The 19,369-nt window shown below is 38.3% G+C and overlaps 2 protein-coding genes across 53 annotated transcripts in view; both read right to left on the bottom strand.

Annotated features, from left to right (window-relative positions):
* The window catches only part of UBP1 (upstream binding protein 1), a 52,371-nt gene extending 45,260 nt beyond the window's left edge, over positions 1-7,111 (bottom strand). For all 3 annotated transcript variants that reach the window (XM_071561525.1, XM_071561526.1, XM_071561528.1), the window contains exon 1: positions 7,026-7,111. In XM_071561525.1, the coding sequence (XP_071417626.1) occupies positions 7,026-7,105 (80 nt within the window). In that variant the 5' untranslated portion in view covers positions 7,106-7,111. The remainder of the gene's footprint in view (positions 1-7,025) is intronic.
* CLASP2 (cytoplasmic linker associated protein 2) overlaps positions 4,405-19,369 on the bottom strand; it is a 156,441-nt gene continuing 141,476 nt past the window's right edge. For all 50 annotated transcript variants that reach the window (XM_071561468.1, XM_071561473.1, XM_071561469.1 and 47 more), the window contains 7 exons: positions 18,466-18,619; positions 17,568-17,796; positions 12,627-12,820; positions 11,868-11,996; positions 10,222-10,428; positions 8,985-9,101; positions 4,405-8,013 (listed from right to left, as the gene is read on the bottom strand). In XM_071561468.1, coding sequence (XP_071417569.1) covers positions 7,927-8,013; positions 8,985-9,101; positions 10,222-10,428; positions 11,868-11,996; positions 12,627-12,820; positions 17,568-17,796; positions 18,466-18,619 — 1,117 coding nt within the window. In that variant the 3' untranslated portion in view covers positions 4,405-7,926. The remainder of the gene's footprint in view (positions 8,014-8,984; positions 9,102-10,221; positions 10,429-11,867; positions 11,997-12,626; positions 12,821-17,567; positions 17,797-18,465; positions 18,620-19,369) is intronic.

Here is a 19,369-nt window from a genome sequence, read left to right as displayed (position 1 = left end):
GCCAGAACTTCCCTTCAGGTAGTTATAGGTCAGTTTAAAATCAAAAGAAATGCAGAAGCACTCCCTACATACTTCATTCCCAAAACAGATTATAAAGTATTGTTATTTTGTTACATCCTATTTAGTCTTTGGACTCTTTTTGGTTGTGTTCACAGTTGCTGCCCAGTGCAGGGTAGCTTTGGAATGGAAACAGCCACCAAACCAGACAGGGTGACCCTGCTCACCTAGACCACCCCACAACAGTGTGGTACCCATGTCTAGATGACATTTACTGCTTGCATGGACTGTGAATCCATCAAAAATCTATGTGAGAGGTGCTGACACACCATTTCAAAGCCCCTCTTTCTGCCTTGGAATACACAACCTTTCCCTCTCTCCCTGTTAGTGGGACTGTATTCACTGCTACCACAGTGAACTTCACCAATGACAGGTAACGAGCACAAGAACAACCTCTGCATGTTATTCCATTCTATCGCTGCACTGACTTGCAGTTCTCCATATATTTCCTGGCATGTTAAGAGATGACCCAGCCCAGTTTTTTTCCTATGTTTGGTCCTCTGAGGGTGGCAGAAGGAAGTATGTGGTCGCTGCTGACAAAGCCTGTGAACAGCAATGCACTGTCTGTAGTGCAGTGAAGGAAAAGCAGCAACACTTGCATGTTCTCCATGTCCACCTGACACTTTTAATCGGGATTGCTGGATGGTTTTAGACATTGTAATCTGGACCTGCTGAACTGCAAAGACTGCTCATTTACCAGTCCTTCCTTTGTGATACAGAAAAGCAAAAGGCCTGTCAACAAAGAGAGGGGAATTGAAACACCAAGACATTTTTAGGAGACCTCCTAAATTCCAGCAGAAATCCTGGGACACTGACAGCACAGGGACAAGGCAAGACATCACAGGGTGTGTGACCAGAATGGCACTCTGCTTTATGAATAACAGTGCTGAGCACACCAAATGCTCCAATAGCACCTTCTGATCACTTTGACGAAACAGATAAATAGCAAACCCTGTGCTTGGACTTGCTTCAGTGTCTCCTGCATAGGAGGCACTCAAAGAAGTAACTTTTTATGTAGAGGTGGAATATGGATTGCTTCCAATGCTCAAGTGTCAGATTATTAAACCCACAGGCTTGGCTTTTCCTGAAGAAGGCAGAGTGCACTCCTTTCCTCATGGGGTCTATTCCCTTTTAGTCTCCATTGCAGGGTGTTCCTGGTCTGTAGTTTATTCCTCCATAGTCATTTTCCTCACACTGCCTCCTTCCCAATCTCAGGATGCAGTAAGGTACTGAGGTATGAACTAGGGATAAATGTCCAACTGACTTAACATCTTACAAGATGGAGCATGGAAAGTATTACCTTTGTCATCTTGGGTTTTTTGCTGCCTACATAGAAACCCATTATATGGAGATCATTTGTAGGCACAGATTTAGACAGCATCAGTGACCAGGGAAAATTTTGATTTATCACATCATACCCAAATCAAAACTTACCAGGTTTTTATGGCTGTGGCAAAGGGTGGAGTCTGGTTTTTTTAGACAACTCAGAAGTCTGGAGAGGTGAACAAGTTCAAGTAGTTGTTTTTCCAGTATTTTGTGCTTTCTGTGCATGTACTTGGTAGCCTAAAAATCAGTATTTGGACTCCCAGGCTGCTGCAGCCATACAGGCTCCCTGCATGTTGTGACACAGAAAAGAGTGCTCAGTTCCTTCTCATTCCTAATGGACTGAGCCCCTTTCACCTGAGGCTCTGAGGCAGCTTTGGTACCCTGCCAGGTCTAACATTTTCTGGCATTGGGATGTCTTGGCTTTGTAGCAAACTCCTCCTACATCAGTATTTCCCTCAATTCCCATTGCAGAAAGTGACATGCTGTGCATTCCAAGAAAATCCCCTTCCTAAAAACATTATAAACCACACAGGCGGTTTTAAGGTTTTTAAGAAAAATAGCTGCAACTTTGAGGGGTTTAGATTAAGTATATCACCACATGCCCTTCCTCCTTCTATTTTCTAACAACTCTTGTGTTTTCCACTTTGTAACAGGGCAAAAATCTTCTTATATGGCTCCAGAAGCATTAATAGACTTCTGAGAAAAGGCAGCCCCTGATGATACGCCTGCTCTTACTTCAAGTAAGCTTTTAGAAAGTTGAAGCTGACAATTTCTGAACCATCAGATTAAGATCTAAACCAATTTAGATTTCCCCTCTTATACAGGCTATATAAATAGTAACGCATGAAAACTCCTTAGGGAAAGCAGATAAATTTTGCCCTGGTAAAACAGATCAATTGATCAGTTGCCCAACATGGCCACAGCTGTAATCTGAAAGATCAAAACCTGTATCAAACAGCTCAGAAATTCTCTACCTAAGATACAGCCATCTATAATGGCATTTACTATGGTGTAAAAGTGTTTTATCTGCATCAGTTTACCTTGTGCTGAAAGGACACACAAAGTAACAGGCTAGAAATTACTATTTTTCCAGATTAAAGGCTTTTTGCAGTTGCCTACCATTACCTTTACATTTCAATTGTATTACTTCAGACTAGTATATAGATTGAGCATTTTAAAACATGCTAATCAGCAGTTTTAAATGAAACACACACCCGGTTCCCCTACAGGCTTGCACTTCAGCTGATTATCCCAGCTGAAACCAAGTTTCCTCGTCCTCCCTGCTATTTTGACATGAGCTACATCTGCTCAGGCTAAACAAACTGGGCTAAGAAATAGTTGGGGTTTTTTTGTTTCCCTCCTTCCTCCCACAATACAGGCAGACCCTCAAAAGCCCCAGGCAGATGTTCATTCATTTCACCAGCACCTCTGGCAGAAGTTTGTGAGCCTGGGGTGCTGCTGGAGGCCCAGTCTGATGGTTCCCCAATCTGATTTGTCTGGAATAGACGGGGAGCTCCCACTGTTGGCTCTGCCATGGGCAGAGACGAAGAGATGGTGAGGGAATACCTAAACCAGTCTAGCTGACTTTTGAGATTGTCTACTGCATAACTTAAATCTACATGCTTGTTTTTAGTGCTGTAGATCTTCCTCGGATAGACAGGCACTAAGCCTGACACAGTTAAGAGAACCATCTCCAGCACCGACTGTGCTATGAGTCTGTGGAGGTCCAAAGATGAGCACTGATGGACAGTGTCATGATTTAGGAAAGAAAGGACATTGAAAAACAACTTGTAAAGATGTCCAAGACCAAGTTTAGTCACCTTTCTACCTCTTGTCTGATGTCCATGTAACTGGATATCTAACAGTTACATGCAAGTATGTTCCTTTTTCCACTGAAGAAATATTTTCCATGTTTCACTATCTGTAACTTTTTTCAATCTTACTTCCTCAAAATATCCCCACTAGGATCCCTTATACTTACCAATAACACATCAAGAGTTACAGAATTTTTATATTTGACAGAAACCATTCAAACCACCATTTTTCAAGTTTTCAAGAATTACTGTTCAACAGCAATTTGCAGTGTTTTGATTTCATCCCATCCGTAGGGAACTTCTTAATAAATACACTTATCAAATATTATTGTCAAATATTATATTGTCATATAAAATCCTACCAGCAAATGAAGACACTTCTTTAGCTGGGACAATCCAAGCTGCACAGCTTGAAACCCTGAGGTCTTAAAACATACTTAAGCATACAAAGATATAGAAAAACAGCAGATGACATTGATTTTTTCACTTGCCTGACTAGCACAATTAAACAGTTTCTCAAAGTCTCCATATCACTGAAAAATCTTCCTTGTTATAATGAAAAAGGACAAGAATATATATAAATTACAAAGCAAATCTTTAAAGTTTGTGCTTTTAATGAGCTGGAAAACCTCATTACAACATGTAGGGAGAAAAATTTAAGATGTTTTCTCTAGTGATTGTAGGATGATTATTGACTTTCACCTTACCTGGAAGCAGACTGGAACTGCAAATCTCTTTACTGTTTTAACTGGGAGAAAACAGCAGGTTTTGTTCTCCAGATAACCCTCCAGTTCCCAAATTGCCTATTTGTCCTCATCCTAATTATTTTTATTGTGTTCTCTCTGTTTGCTGAGTCCCAGCCTGACACAGTGGAAGTCACCCCAGCCAGCAGAACCATCTCATCAGCTACTACAGGGAGTAACTGTAGTGTAATTCAACATATTGATTCCTCAAGATTATTTTCTCTTCCACGATTGTTTGCAAAGGGACAATATCATAAACAGAACATGAATTCCTCTGCTGAAAATGAAAACTGTGAGCAGTTTGGACCTGCATTCTCAACAGAATTTTCACATGGGTATGCTGTGGATTTACTTGTGTTTAAGCATTCACAGAAGCTACTAAGAATATGTAAGTGTTATAGGATACAAATGTTTGTTCTTTTAGCTCTGGGACTCCAGACCGCAAATAATAATACACAACTCAATCTGTTCCAACCTTTATCTTCAAAAACAAACAAGCAAGCCAACTCAGGAAAATTTACATGATCAGCTCTCCTTTCAATTTACATTTATTATCCCAACTTCCTTGCTTCAGCTGAACATAATGTGTTACTCGAAATTCTTCAAAGCAAATGACATCCAAGGCTGAGACATCCAAGATATGCATTTCTTATCCTGATTCTGCATGCAGCTTTCCTTCTCCTCCTTCTCGTTTTAAGCCCAAACTCAACCTTTAAGGATCACATGTCAGCATTCAAATGACTGCAATGACCTGTCTTCACAGGGTATTAGCAAGAACACAGAGAAACCCTTCCTGGAAGAACAGCAACTTAAAACCTCCTAGTTTTTCTGAGATCTTTATGCTAATCCATTAGAGAAACCACCTCCAGCAGGAACATAAGGCATGACTAATCATTGCTTGAATTTAACTGAGCTAATGTCTGTTTGTAATAAAGGAAATGAAGGCAAAAAGCAATGCAGTGAGTCAGGTTAACTGATTGCTGTGGAAATAATTTTGTTTCCAAACTCTTACATTCTGATGGCTTCACGTAATGTAAATAGATTCTACCTGTTTACAAAGATAGTAATCCCATCTTTGTTGGAAACAGAGTTAGTCATACCATAAGTAAAATATTAATTTAAATATATTGCATTCTGATTTTTAATACATGGGGTATCTTCACTTAAAACATTTGAAAATGGCTTAAAAGCAAAGCTGATGAACAAACTCCCTGCCCCCTACCTGGAGCAAAATTTTTCAGTCATACAGGGGATAAAAACCATTTCTTTCTTAGCAACTTTTGTTTACGCATAAAAAAAATCCAGAATATATACTGTATGTTTCAATAACTTATATTTTCAGTATGAAACAGCATCTTCAAAAAGATGACAAATAACAGTCATCTCGCAATGATACTCTGAAAATAAATATTACCTATAGAAAATACAGGACTATTAAGCTTAGAATTTATGCAATTTTTTTTAAGTGACCTTCTGTATAATCAAAATGTAAAAGCCACAAGATTGCAGACTGAAAAATATTTTTAAATATTAAAAAAATAAAATGCAAATGATGCATAATGTACAAGTAAATGAAATAATAAACCAGAAACCTGCCCAGATGAAGGACACTGTGCTCAAAAAGAATATTCAATTTGAAAAAAAAATTTGTCTAGCACACCTATATTCACAGCATGTTCTCAAATGCCAAGTCCGATTTAGAAACAAGAGTGTATCAAGAAACATCATTTGGACACACAAAACATGAAGATAATTTTTTTTTAAACCAATGTTGTATCAATCACATTTATAATTTCTCTTATAGCTTGTGATCAAATAAAGCAGAAAACCAGAATGTATACATTGCTAATTTTTTAAGTAATGTTATGTACATTTTATTGCCAGTATATGCACAATGGTAAGCATAGAACTATAAATACACAATGTAATTGAACAGTAGAAAACAACAAGGATGTTACACGTAACAAAGGAAAGAAAGAGGAGATACTATTTTCTTGATGTAGCTGCTAAAAAGGGCTAGTGATGAGTTATGACAGGCTTGGTTTTAATCTTTACATATATTTCTACAACTTTTCCTCCAAATAAATCTCTGCAATGGCGTTGCTTCTTTAATAACCACATCTTAGCTCTTTCTATTGCATTCACTTCAAACTAAAGTAAAAACAACCTTTCATGTCACTACAAGCATCTGACTTAATTTTTTACTCAGTTTTGTTTTTCAGGGTTCCTAGCAAGTAAAGTGTGTAAGTAGTTTCTCATGATATTTGGCTGCAATGTTGAAGAATAGAATTCTGAACACACATTAAGTGATAATTTGGAAAAAAAAAATAAAGAAGAATTTTTTCTGTAGATAGTTCTTCTACTGGGTGCTATATGCAGCAGCTCAGTCAAAAATTAGTCACCCTGAAGAGGTAGAGAGAATTTTAGCCTAGCATAGATCATCATCCTTGGCACCACTATTTTCTCTCTTATCAGGATACACTCCCTACAACCAGACAACATCACAGTCAAAGGGAAAAAAAAGTCAGGAAAAGAAAGTTCCACCATTCCTGGGAAGGGCACTGTTTCATCCCATTTCTCAGTTAATTAGCTTGCTGCTTATAACAAAACAAATAAAAAAAATAGAAAAAAGAAAAAGACAACATTTAGGGACACAGTCACTTATCTTTGTTCTCTCTCCATTATCAACTTCATAAATACAAAGAACCATTATTCACAATATACTAACTCTTTTTCAAAAATGGAAAAACAAACCCTTGAAACATTTCCACACCTTAATCCAGATGGGTCTTGAGGATGCTATTCAAGAAAACCATGCAAATAATTTGGTGCAGCTTTTCCTACTCATCCAAAATATATATTCTTCTTTAAATTAAAAGGTGGCAAGATCCATAGCATTTGTGACTATTCCCCCCTCCCCCCATTTAAACTCAGTGCAGAAAATCTCGGTGCTTTCAGGAAGGCAAGGAATAAATAGTTTTCTGCACTGTTGTCATAAAATCCCATGTGAGTTACAATACAAGACTACTTGTTCCAGCAATTAGGTTGAGAGGAAAACATTCTAGTGATAAAGATAAATACATACTGAGCATGCTTGGGCAGAGCACTCCATTCTGAAGCATCCTGCTTGAAGAACGAAAGGTGACAAGGATGGTTCACGTCCATCAAGTGCCCATGGACTCTGCTGCTCGCCAGCAGACGCCACTCTGCCCCCAGGTCGGCACTGCCACCCTGGCAGGGCTCTCTGCCACACTGAGAGCTACTGGCTGAGCCAGTCCTCTGCTGCACACACGGAATTCTTATTTATGCAACAAACATACAACCAATGAACAGGATCACTTGTACAGGACTGGATTGATCCAGCTTTCTTTTTATAGGCATATTTCTTAATCTCCAGAATATCCCAAACAAACTGTAAATAAGATGAACCACCAGCACAGTGAACGAGTCTCACTGCAGTTCAGACTAGTTCAGCCTTGTTTCACATCACTTCTTGTTTCTAGTGAAGGACATGATACTCAAACAAAACAGCAATAAAAAAGTAATGTTACCTGCAGCTGAATAAAAGCAACAGAACTTCTATTTTAACTTCTGAAGCTTAAAGCATACCTTTTTAATTAGCATTAAAAAAAATACCTTTTTTTTAATACAGTAACACTGGCAAAAGTTAATGGGAAGACACAGAGGATTATGAACAGGGTAACTGATGGATAAGATTATTTTAAAATTTTATTCTGCTTCGATCAACTGATGTTAATACTGTTTTTCCTTGGATTTGGAATAATTCTATTGCAACAGTCACATGCAGGCTGAGGACAGCCATTGGTTAAAGAAAAAAAAAACCAAAATCCCAAACAAAAAAATAATAACAAAAGGGGGAAAAAAACCAAGAAAAAAGTTCCAGAAGTTGTATGTAAGGATTTTCCTTTCACCGATGAGGGCCTTGCCCTTGCTTTAGGAGACCTGGGAAACTCTTGTCAGCTTCATTAGCTTTGTCCAGACAGATCTGCTGCTGTGTCCCCTGCTCCAGAGCCTGTTTGTGCACGTTTGATGTAAAGGTTCAGTAATTTCATCTGCAGATTTTAAAATACACTTTGGTTAGGATTTGCAAACTGTACAGAGTGACTACAGGAATGGTACAACAAAGGGGACATCAATCCTTTTTATTAGAAACATAATTGACAATGAAAACATCCAACACAAGCAAAACTTGTCAAGTGATGCAAAGAAGAGTATGATCTAAGACAGATTAAGATAGATGGAATATTTTCCTCAAATGACAATGCTGTTCTAAATACGGTGTTTTGTTGTTTTTAAAGTTAAGACTCTAGTCAGAGTTAATGATGCTGGTACTTACTAAAACTTCCAATATTGCCTAGAATCACTTTAAATACAATCATTGCCAGAGAGTATTTTTAAGATAGAACTGTCTTCACAGATATATAAAATTAATTGTCCTCCTTATTCCCAAGAACAAAGACATTCAGGATTAACAGTTTACATGCAAAAAACCTGCATTTAAGAGATGTCAGTAAAATTATAAATATCCTGAAACAAAAAGAACCACAGACTGATTACTATTATTTCAAATGAGAGGTACTGAAAGGACCAATGAAAGCAAAAGAACAAGGAGGAAGGATAAATAAAACTGCTCTATGTAACATCTCTATATTACACTCGTTATTTTCCAATCTGAACTTGCATGAGAAACAAGCCAAGAAACACTTATAGGAAAAGCTGTGCTGAGTGTAGCCTTATCCCCACTACCAGCATACAAGTAACTAAATGAATTAAAAAGCAGTTAACAGACAGAGCTTAGTAATTATCTTAATGCTAAAGTTTGTACACTTGCAGGAAGACCTACGGGCTTTCAGTTTTTTGTACTTTATGGTGAAGTTGTGTTAGTCCTCAGAGGGTTTCAGCAGCCCTGATGTTCTCATTCAAGTATATAATTTATCAAAACTTTCTGGCAATGACAACCAAAATGCAAATGTATACATGCAATTAGGAACCAAGACTTCTTTAAATGGTATCTCTTACTTACTTTACTGCCAGTGAGTTGACTGAGATGCGGTTTTAGTTCATCACCAATTACTGCATGAATGGCTACGAGGCAGAAAACACAAGCCTTACGAACGCTGCTCTCCGAATTATCATAACCCTGGAAAGTAATAAAATTAACATTAATACCTTATCAGTTAATGATTAAAAGCCTCACAAAGCTATTTACTTATTTACTATCATAAATACATTGAAGCCTACAGTAAATTAATGCTAGTGTAGCCCAACGAAGCATTCCAACAAAAATAACAAACACGCCAATACAGAGCATGCAGTTAAAAAGCAGGCTGCTTATTAATCACCACTGATAATCATTTTCCAGGCTGAATTTAAAACCCACACAATCCTGTTCATAAGTTACACTGAAAACAGAGCTGCTGTCATGCAACAGGGAAGCATGTTAAGAGAACTGCTCCAGATCATACAGATGTTCAATTAAAGCAGAAGATCACTCAGAGTTCAGACCTTTCTGATTCTGAAAGAACTACTCTCTTAACAGCTGAAGATTCTTTAGTTAACACTCATCTCTTTCTTTAATGACTTTGGTTTCTTTTGCCACTTTGCTAGCATCCCATGCCTGGCTGTCTCCCTCACACTCCCTTCTCAGAGCATCTCTTCCTTGCCTCTCCTTCCTGCAGACAGATGTATGACTGAATCACACCCATGAATGACAAGTATCTGCAGCTGTCAACTCTAAAAAGTCTTTATCCATCTGATGGAAATTATTGTAATTTTGGCTCTTGATAAGGTGGGAAGTAATTTATTTAGAAAGACAGAGAAACATCTGTTATTCTTCTCAGTTTATTAAACTTTCCTTCCTCTTGCCTACTCCAAACCCCAAGTGATAAAACCCTTCAATCACACACAAACACAACATGGACGATTTCAGACCGAATTATTTAACTTTGAAAAAGGTACAAACAACAAAAATTATTTTCTAACTAAAAGGATCTACCAAACTTAACTATAACCAGCACTTCATATACTACTGAGAATTCCTTTGAGTCCTAATCACAGTTATAATTTAGCTACCTGCTAATCAAAGAGGTTGTTCCCACTATCCAAGTTATTTTGGGTCAAGGCAGCCATCAACTGCCAAATAAAATCCTTCATGAGAGCCAAGTTTTTACTTTTAAAAACCTTTTGCAATTCTTATTGTATTCAGGACTTTTTTGGTTGTTTGCTTCTTTTTTGCCCCCTCTCTTTTCTTCTTTCCTTACCTGTATTAGACCTGGCACAATCTCTGGTAAAAGCTGAGTAAGGGTTTCTTTAGATACTCTTTCTATGACTTTGGTCTGCATTTTGATTGCAGCCAGATTAATGGGGTAATCTGCAGTTTGGATAATTGGACAGAGAACTTTGATGCACTGATCTGGGCTAATGGAAGTGGCCAGCATGGAAGCAGCTTCTTCAGCAGATCTCACCACCTATTGAGAGAAGAAGACATAATTTGTAAGAGACTGTTACACTGTGGTCTGTTGTCTGGCAATAATGGTCATCAGCATAAACATTTCCTACCAAGAGCTCTACAATATTATAGAAATATGTGAAGAGCCCACTGGTTCCAACTGCTGGGCATCATTTCTTAAAAACACAACTCTTCCCAATATCACCTTTGTAAACCTGTAATTTCTTGTGTTGTCACTTGTTACTGCTTGTTAGGTCAGTAATCACGGATAAAACATGTTTGCACATTCATTTCAAAAGCATGTTTAATGATATGCCTAGACTGCTACTTCTAGAAGTCAATCTAACTGTTTTTATTCCCCTAATTTTGAAAGAAACTGTGACAAGAGAGTACTTTAATCCTGAAGAATATGCAGAACAAGAATAATTAGGCAGGAAACCAACAGGTACAGAAGCTCATGGGCACAACAGAGAAAATTACCATCTGATCTTAGTATTAGTGCTACAGTGGTACCTGCTGTACAGAAACCACTGTACAAAATGAGGGTTTGGACACCAATGATGTACCCTCCAGAACTGTCTCTTCCCATTCTTCTGCCTTTTAGTGTCTCATAACACAAGAAACCATGAGAGAGAAAAAAAGCACAGCAACAGAAAGACAGGGACATGACACTGTAAAAAATACAGTAAATGAAACAAATCAAGACAATTCAAGGAAAAGAGAAATGAGTATCAGGTGAGTGCCATTGCCATGGGAGGAATCACGATGATACAAAACCTGAAACTCCACAGTTAAGTGCCACAGAGTAAGTGCCCTTGCATGGGGAGGATGTGCCCGTTTAATAATAAACTTGAATTCTTTCCCCAGCATCAGTAACACAGATGTCAGCTGCTGAATACTGGCTTGGTTACTGTATCTGTGTTTTTTACACCTACATGCATTATCCTTTACTGTGTACACAGGCATCACAAATACTTCTGAGCAAGGGTTACAAGCTACCCCTCTCCCGAATGACTTCACTACTTGGTCCAATTCCCCCCTTGATGGCTCCTGTGAGTTTTCCCCTAACACCATTCAAAGCCAGCTGGCTGAAAATCTAAAGGGATGACAATTCCTTGTCAATGTTCAGTCTCATCTCTCCACCATAAATCTTAATGAAACCCAAAAGCTTGTTACAGAGCTCCTGTTGGTTGGTTACACTGTCCTCTTGGATGGCAGCCAAGGCAATTGTTATTAGGGCTCATAAAAACCATTTGAGAGCTTTTAAAACTGCAGGGTTGTTTTTTTTTTATTGCATACCCATGTTAACCAAATCAAACATATGTAACATCTGCATGTTTGTTATTAAATAAATTATTTCCTCAGTAAGAGCTGATTAATTTCACATTTTCTGGACAGCCGTTTCATCTTGTAATAATCTGTCCTTACCTTAAACAAATGAAATAACTGATTACCAACCTCCTTATGAGGATCCTTATGCGCTTCTAATGTCTTCATGATTGTGAGCTCTGCGTAATTCTTAAACCTTGCTGGCTGGTTTCTTAGAATTTCTCTAAGAACTTTCAGTGCCAGGGCTCTAATTGCATGCTAAAGATTCAATATGAAGATAAATGAGTTATGTATCTTTAACCAGACATAGGCTTTAACATTTGTTCAGCTGCTAAAAGTCTTTAATAATGGGAAAATATCAGATTATGCTCTGCACATACATACAGTCTGAACCAAGTGTTAACAAATAAAGCAAGAAAAAAAAATCTGCTCCATCTCTCTTTTTGCAGAGAATTCAGGTGGCATAAACACACTGCTAAACTAGTCTGAATTATCTAAGCTACCCAGAAATTAAGTTGCAAACTCAGTCTCTTCACAATAAGCATTACTGTATTTTAGAAATGTATTTTTAAATGCTTTGCCACACATGATGTTTTGATACTGTAGATTCCTTGAGGGGCTGTTAACAGGCAAGCTTTGAATCCCAGCAGAAAAACATTTCATCCAAGGAGAATCAACAAATAGGAATACTGGAGAAGGCAAGTATTCCTGATGCCCTTTTCACCATCAGAGCATTCAGACTTCATGACAGTTTCGTATTTCCAGTTTTTCTGTTTTTCAACACTATTGGGGATTTGTGCCCTTTCTACAACTCATACAAATTTCAAAGACACTGTAAGTGAGCTCTGTGCTTTCTAACTGCTCTTAACTGGGTTAATCTGAACTTACCTCTTTATCTCCAAGTGTTTCAAGCAGCAAAAGCAGTATTGTTTTGAAGTGCTCATCCCACACACCAAAAGCCTCTTCCTGAGTTAACTTCATGAGCTCGTACAGGGCAGCCTTTCTTTCCTCAACTCTCTCATTATGGTTTGATAACTCTTTCAGTAACTCTGCAACCAGATCAGAGTGGTCCATGGGAGGCTCTGTCAAGAAGGAATACACAGACACAGTTCTTGGATAACTGTAAAAAGATTCTTAGTGCCTATTGTACAAATGAAGGGTATTTCCTAGGATGGTTAGCTGGCTTTTTAATTTTTCCCCAAAATTTGTCTGCAAAAATTGCAATTTGGCTACCACATGTTCAGTGCAGCCAACATTGCTGAATAAGCTTATAATCTCCAAAAAACCCTTACAGTGACACTGCAAAAAAACCCTTGCAGGCCAGTTTACTGCTGGAATTCCTATGCGTGCGGTACCCAAAGTGGTAAGTACTCTGCACACTTTTAAATCTGATCTACACACAAAGTGCCACCTTTCCCATATAACCCTTCCATTCAAGATGAAAAATCTGTTTCTCTGTTAGTATTACAGAATTGTTTAGATTTTTGTAAGCCACGATTCTACAGCAATACCCAGGCTGCCAACACAAACAAGGGAAAAATGCACAATAATGGTTCTTGGAACAAAACAGCTGAAATAAAAGCAAAGCAGACTATTAGTCCCACAGAGATTCCCAATAGCAAGTAATTATAAGATGGCTCTGGATTTTAGTTTGATTAGAGAGGATTCTATGATGATGGAAAAACATACTGGTAACACATCCCATATTTTTACAAACACTGGACAGCAAACAGAGGTATCTGCAAACAGCCACGAAACTTAAAAGATGGTCTTAATAAAAATTAAGTATCAAGCTGTTGTCTTTATTCCATCACTGAGATCTATTTAACCTGTAAGAAGGAAAAAGTACAGAACTTCCATCTTTGCACTGAGACTTTTGGGTGAAATGCATTTATGGATAAACATGCATTTTTTTCTGGAAAAGCTTAAAAGTTCTGGCATAAAATACATGTGTTCCTGCGTTGCATCTTTCTGAAATGATTCCACCTACAAGCACATGAAACATGTTCTCCATAACAAATTAATTAGATCATACACTGAGAAACCACAGCCCTTGGGCATCTTGTATTACTGTATTCAATACTGTAGCTGAAAAAAAGTACTTTTATGAAGAAAAAAGCTGAATACAATAGAATCATGTATCTGTGTCAGTTATCATAAAAATCGTGCTGTTTCTGAACTCCACATTCCTGTTTGCATTCTGGTTTGCATGAATAAACAGGACCACAGCAGCTCAAAGCACACTGCAAACACTTCTGCTGGCTCTGTATTAATGGATGATTAATGTTTGACTAAAGGACAGACTGAAATTGCATCAAATGAGTTACTGCTTAGCAGAGATGAGCAGCATGGACAATCACTTCAACAGAAGCAAGATCGTTACTTTTACTGCCAGAACTGTTATGATTGTTCTGCCAAACTGTGAGGATTACAACTATAGCAAATCCTATTTTTGGGAATGCATATTGGCACTTAAGTAGCAAAACTACCTCTATCTGTTCAAATAAAGTATTTCACTGTCATGTCATCTTGAATGTATGAAGAAGGGAAGGGTAAAGAGGAGGGAAGGGTAAAGAGGAGGGAAGGGTAAAGAGGAGGGAAGGGTAAAGAGGAGGGAAGGGTAAAGAGGAGGGAAGGGTAAAGAGGAGGGAAGGGTAAAGAGGAGGGAAGGGTAAAGAGGAGGGAAGGGTAAAGAGGAGGGAAGGGTAAAGAGGAGGGAAGGGTAAAGAGGAGGGAAGGGTAAAGAGGAGGGAAGGGTAAAGAGGAGGGAAGGGTAAAGAGGAGGGAAGGGTAAAGAGGAGGGAAGGGTAAAGAGGAGGGAAGGGTAAAGAGGAGGGAAGGGTAAAGAGGAGGGAAGGGTAAAGAGGAGGGAAGGGTAAAGAGGAGGGAAGGGTAAAGAGGGAGGAAAGGAGGGAGGAAAGGAGGGAGGAAAGGAGGGAGGAAAGGAGGGAGGAAAGGAGGGAGGAAAGGAGGGAGGAAAGGAGGGAGGAAAGGAGGGAGGAAAGGAGGGAGGAAAGGAGGGAGGAAAGGAGGGAGGAAAGGAGGGAGGAAAGGAGGGAGGAAAGGAGGGAGGAAAGGAGGGAGGAAAGGAGGGAGGAAAGGAGCTTTGTTAGTGGAGGAAGCAACTGGAATTCTTGAAAAACATACAGATAACTAAGAGGGCTGTGTATTCACAGTCTGTATTTCCCATTCCTTTTTATGACTTCACACCCAGTGTTTAATTTCTACATGTTGTCCAGGTAGGAATAGAGAAGTATGAAAGAAGTCATGTTCAAAGTCTAGTATCAACATTTCTTCAGAAAGAAAGAAAAACACAAATGAAGAGGAGCAGATGCAATTCCTTCATTTGAATGTAAAATATGCATTAGAGAGTTAAATGATTGATGAAGAAAAGCTCTTCTCAAACCAACCAAATAATATCCTTTTTAACAGGATAAACAGTGTAGGAGTTAAAAGGGAACATATATGTATGTCCTGAAGTTAGGAAAGATTTTTCTACTGTCACTCCTATCATCTTAATACAAGAGCTGTGCAAACATGGTGGTCAAAAAAGCAAAAAGCTGGTGCAAAACTTGATGAATCACTTGCAGGGCGACTGGACTATAAATGGCTTTCTATTAATTCGGGGGGATACAAGTGATGTCCTTACTCAAGTCAGTGCAGAGCCTGGTTCTGTTTGCTGCTTTTGTTAATGTTATAGAATGAATATAAAATATGCAGATGACATTAATTTAAGAGCAATTGCAAACATTCTGGAGAACAGCATAAAAATTGAAAATTAACAGAGAAATGGTCTGAAGGAAAAGAAGATGCTCAGTGTAAGGCCAGACACAGAAACCTTAAGCCCATTTACAAAGTGGCAGGTAAAAAGAAGGATGTTTGAAAAACACAATCCATGAAAACAAGCTAAAATAAATAGCTTTTTTAGAGAAGAATAATTTTGCAAACAGACATTCTGAACAGCTTTTAAGGAGCCTGGAAGTGACTTTGGAAGCCACGATTCCCTATGCTTCAGATAAAAAGGATTTCCCTTGGGGAAAAACCGAAGTGGTTGGAAGCCTTAGGCTGTTATTCTGGAAAGCTTTTTACTGTAAGAGAGGCAAAACACTCAAATGGACATGTGACACTTCATTGTTGCATCTCTTCCACTGGAAATTTTCAGCCTGCAGACAAACCACCTGCAGAGCACACTCAAATCCCAGTGCTGTTGCCAGGACAATTATAGGCATCTAAGGTTTTCCCATCTAGCCCTGCATTTCCACATCTTCCCCCAGTAATACATGATAGCACAGCTGAGAGTCCAGTACTGATGTAATTCTGTGTCATGAACACGCTGCAATTCTGTGGAGTTTCTGAAAACTGAAACCTGACATTCAAATGAGCCCTTCAGGTTTATGGCAAAACATGTTACCTCCTAACTGAGGAACCACAGGCACAAAGTACTTTGCTAAGTCTATCTTTTCCCATGCAGGCTTTTTCTAAAGTTGTCTTCAGTGAAATTCTAAAAGTAACACACAAATGACAGAACGTACAAGATATAACTGAATACTAAGGGGGAACACAGGAATGAAAGAAAGCACTTTATTAAGGTCTATTAAAGAGCAGACCTAAATAATGCATTTCAGTGCTCCTCCAGCCAGGACACACTCACACTGAATGGGGATGCTTCATTCCAGCCTGCCAGGGGTTTTTACCAAACCAGATAATGCTGGCACAACACATGAGTGCATTTGGTTTAATGCAATATCCAGAAATAAGCTGTCAGAAGGTATAAAGAGGCTTCCCCCATGTACAACAGGACCTTTGTAATACAGAATCTCAATCAAAAACTGGCTCTGTATTTGCATAGCAAAGCTATTTAATTAGCAATATGTACACAACATAGCTTGTAAAGATTTGCTTTCCACTCAATCTTTTTCAGAAAATAATTGGCTGTGTTAAATGCCTCTTCATGAAACAGAAGAGAACACAAAGAGAAATGAACCTTACTCCAATTTGCTTTTATTTCATGCAGACTTAAAGCCAATTTACAGAACACTGAATCAAACACCATGTCAGAAAATAACTTTGTTTTTCAACAGTTTCTGTAACACATCTTAGCCAGATGACAGAACCAAAACAGGCAGAAGGCGAAAATTTAATTTGTCCCTCTCTATTAAAAATATTTTTACTTAATCTATAGCTGAATATCAAATATCAACAACAATGATATGACATTATGAGAACCACTGACCACTTATTAAAATAATGGTAGCAGTGCTACTTTGGAACCTTCCCAACATTTAGTTACAAAAACTTACCCAAAGATATACTGAGAAATATTCTAATGGAGCTTTACAGGCTTATAAGACAGCAGCCCAAATTCTGGATTTACATGGGCTGAAGAACCACCTTGCTGGTAAAAAGCCGGTTTGTTTTGTTTTAAAAGAATGTTTAGTCAATAGAAAATGCCAATGTCATGTTTCAAATACAAACATATTATTAACAAAATATTAATCTTTCACCTAATTCCTCAACTGGCTTGATCCAGTTTTACTTCCTTCCCTTTACATTTCAATCATAAAGCATCTGAGAACTGCTATAGGATGTGCTACCAGGAGTATACAATATAGTTCAGTATTCACCTAATTTTTACCCTTAATCTCTACAAATAGCAGAAAATCCAACAGTCTAACTCAAATGGATGACTAACAAATAAACTAATTCAAAATACAGTATTTGTAAAATCCTCTCAAAGAAGTGGCACTGGTGATACATATATTGCTAATAATAAATTCAGAAACTGACCCAAACATGGAAAATCTCATCACTTTAGTTGGAGAATCTTACCATCAGGAAATTGCTCTGCATCATCATCAAACATGGCTTCTTTCAAAGCAGATTTATTAAATGGCCCAATACCATCAGAGTAATTGTAGGGGTTGTAGTCTCGGGCCCGAGGGGTGGAGTGGGGAGGCATCGTGTTGAGTAAGGAGGTCTTGTTGTCCAGGGCTGTCCGACCTGTCTCGCTCCCACCACCCCCTGCTCGCATGTCCACCACTCCAGAAGCACTGCAGATCTGCAGGGGAAGAAATACCACATGAACATGTGAAATGCACACTTGCAAATTTCAAAATGTTTACAAATTTCAAGCTAGACTCCAAATGAGAAGGTCCCTAAACTTTGCTTTTCTGAAAAACTCCAAACAAACAAAATTAAAAAAAGGAAGTGCAAATGGTCAAAAAATAATGAACTAGAAACAGTTGTCAGTGTTTCATCCTGCAAGTGTGCTGCAAAGTAATTAAACATGTGTTTAAGCATATACATATTTGGCAAGCTCAACAAATCCAAAAGCCAAAGTTTCATAGAAGCAGAATTTGAAATACTTCATGTAGCACTGAAAACCCCACAGGTTTTGTATAAAATAAAATAAAACCTTCAGAAAAACATGTATTAGGGTGCAAGCTTGTCAAAAACTGACCTCCAGCTGTTTTGCAAGATCATCTGATTTTAATCTCTTAATATTTTAAAATAAACAGGCAGAGCTGCTTAGAATTAGCATTTACATTTTCAAAATGCGGTTCAAGACTAGCAATGTATATTTTAAAGCTCTGAAGTTCAATTGAGAAGAAAGGTCCAATTTCAGAAGTCATAACAAACAAACAAACCTCCGGCAACAGATGCTTTACCATCTCCCATCAATCACACACTGGCTTAGTTTGCTGAGACCAGGAGTTTAAACACTCACCGAGTCACCATCATCTTTTTTAGCATCTCGTTTTACAGGCTCATTCATGTCTTCTTGACTACGAAAACTGAAGTTCTGAATGGCTTCAGTGACTCCACGAAGAGAGCTGTAAATATCTTCAGAATTCATATTTTCAGTGTCATAGTCAAATGCACTGTGGGCCAAGGAGAAGGACATGTGAATTAAGACAGATTTATTTTATGACCACATATTTTTAAGTCACATTAGCTGGCAACTACAGATGCTCAAGAAATATTAATAAAATTATTACTTAACTTGAAACACATTAAGAAAGCAATCTGGCTCTCCACAGAATTATGACACATCTTAGCAGGCATGCTGCTGCTGACACAGAAAGCACCAAGAGGAAGCAGCCAAAGGAAAGGTTACATTATGGAGCAGCATCTGCCTGAAGAAACAAACTTTTTTTGCTCTGTTTTACTCTGCTGAATATGAAAAAACCTAAAATTTTACATCATCCTTCTTCTGAAAGAAGTCCTGTTGTAAAGAAGACTGATAAAACTCAACAGGCAGTCGACTGGTAAAAGCAAAATTACAAATTCAATTCAGTGGCAACATTGGTATCACAAAAAACACTTACCAACTATTATTTTTTAATTCTCCACAATATTAAATCTGGTCTGATGACCCAGTGTGCTGGTTTTGGCTGAGACAGACCTAATCCTCTTCATAGTAGCTGGTAAGGGGCTATGCTTGGATTTGGGCTGAAAATAGGGCTGGTAATTCAGGATGCTTTCGTCACTGCTGAGCAGCACTAACACATAGCCAAGGCCTTCACTGCTCCTCACACAGCCCTGCACAGGAAGCTGTGCAGGGGACACAACCAGGACAGCTGGCCCCAGCTGGCCAAAGGGATATTCCATAACATATGTTGTAGCCAGGT

This window comes from Pithys albifrons, chromosome 7 (assembly GCF_047495875.1).
Source record: "Pithys albifrons albifrons isolate INPA30051 chromosome 7, PitAlb_v1, whole genome shotgun sequence".
In the NCBI taxonomy this organism is placed as follows: domain Eukaryota; kingdom Metazoa; phylum Chordata; class Aves; order Passeriformes; family Thamnophilidae; genus Pithys; species Pithys albifrons.
This window is presented reverse-complemented; position numbering and strand designations above follow the sequence as displayed.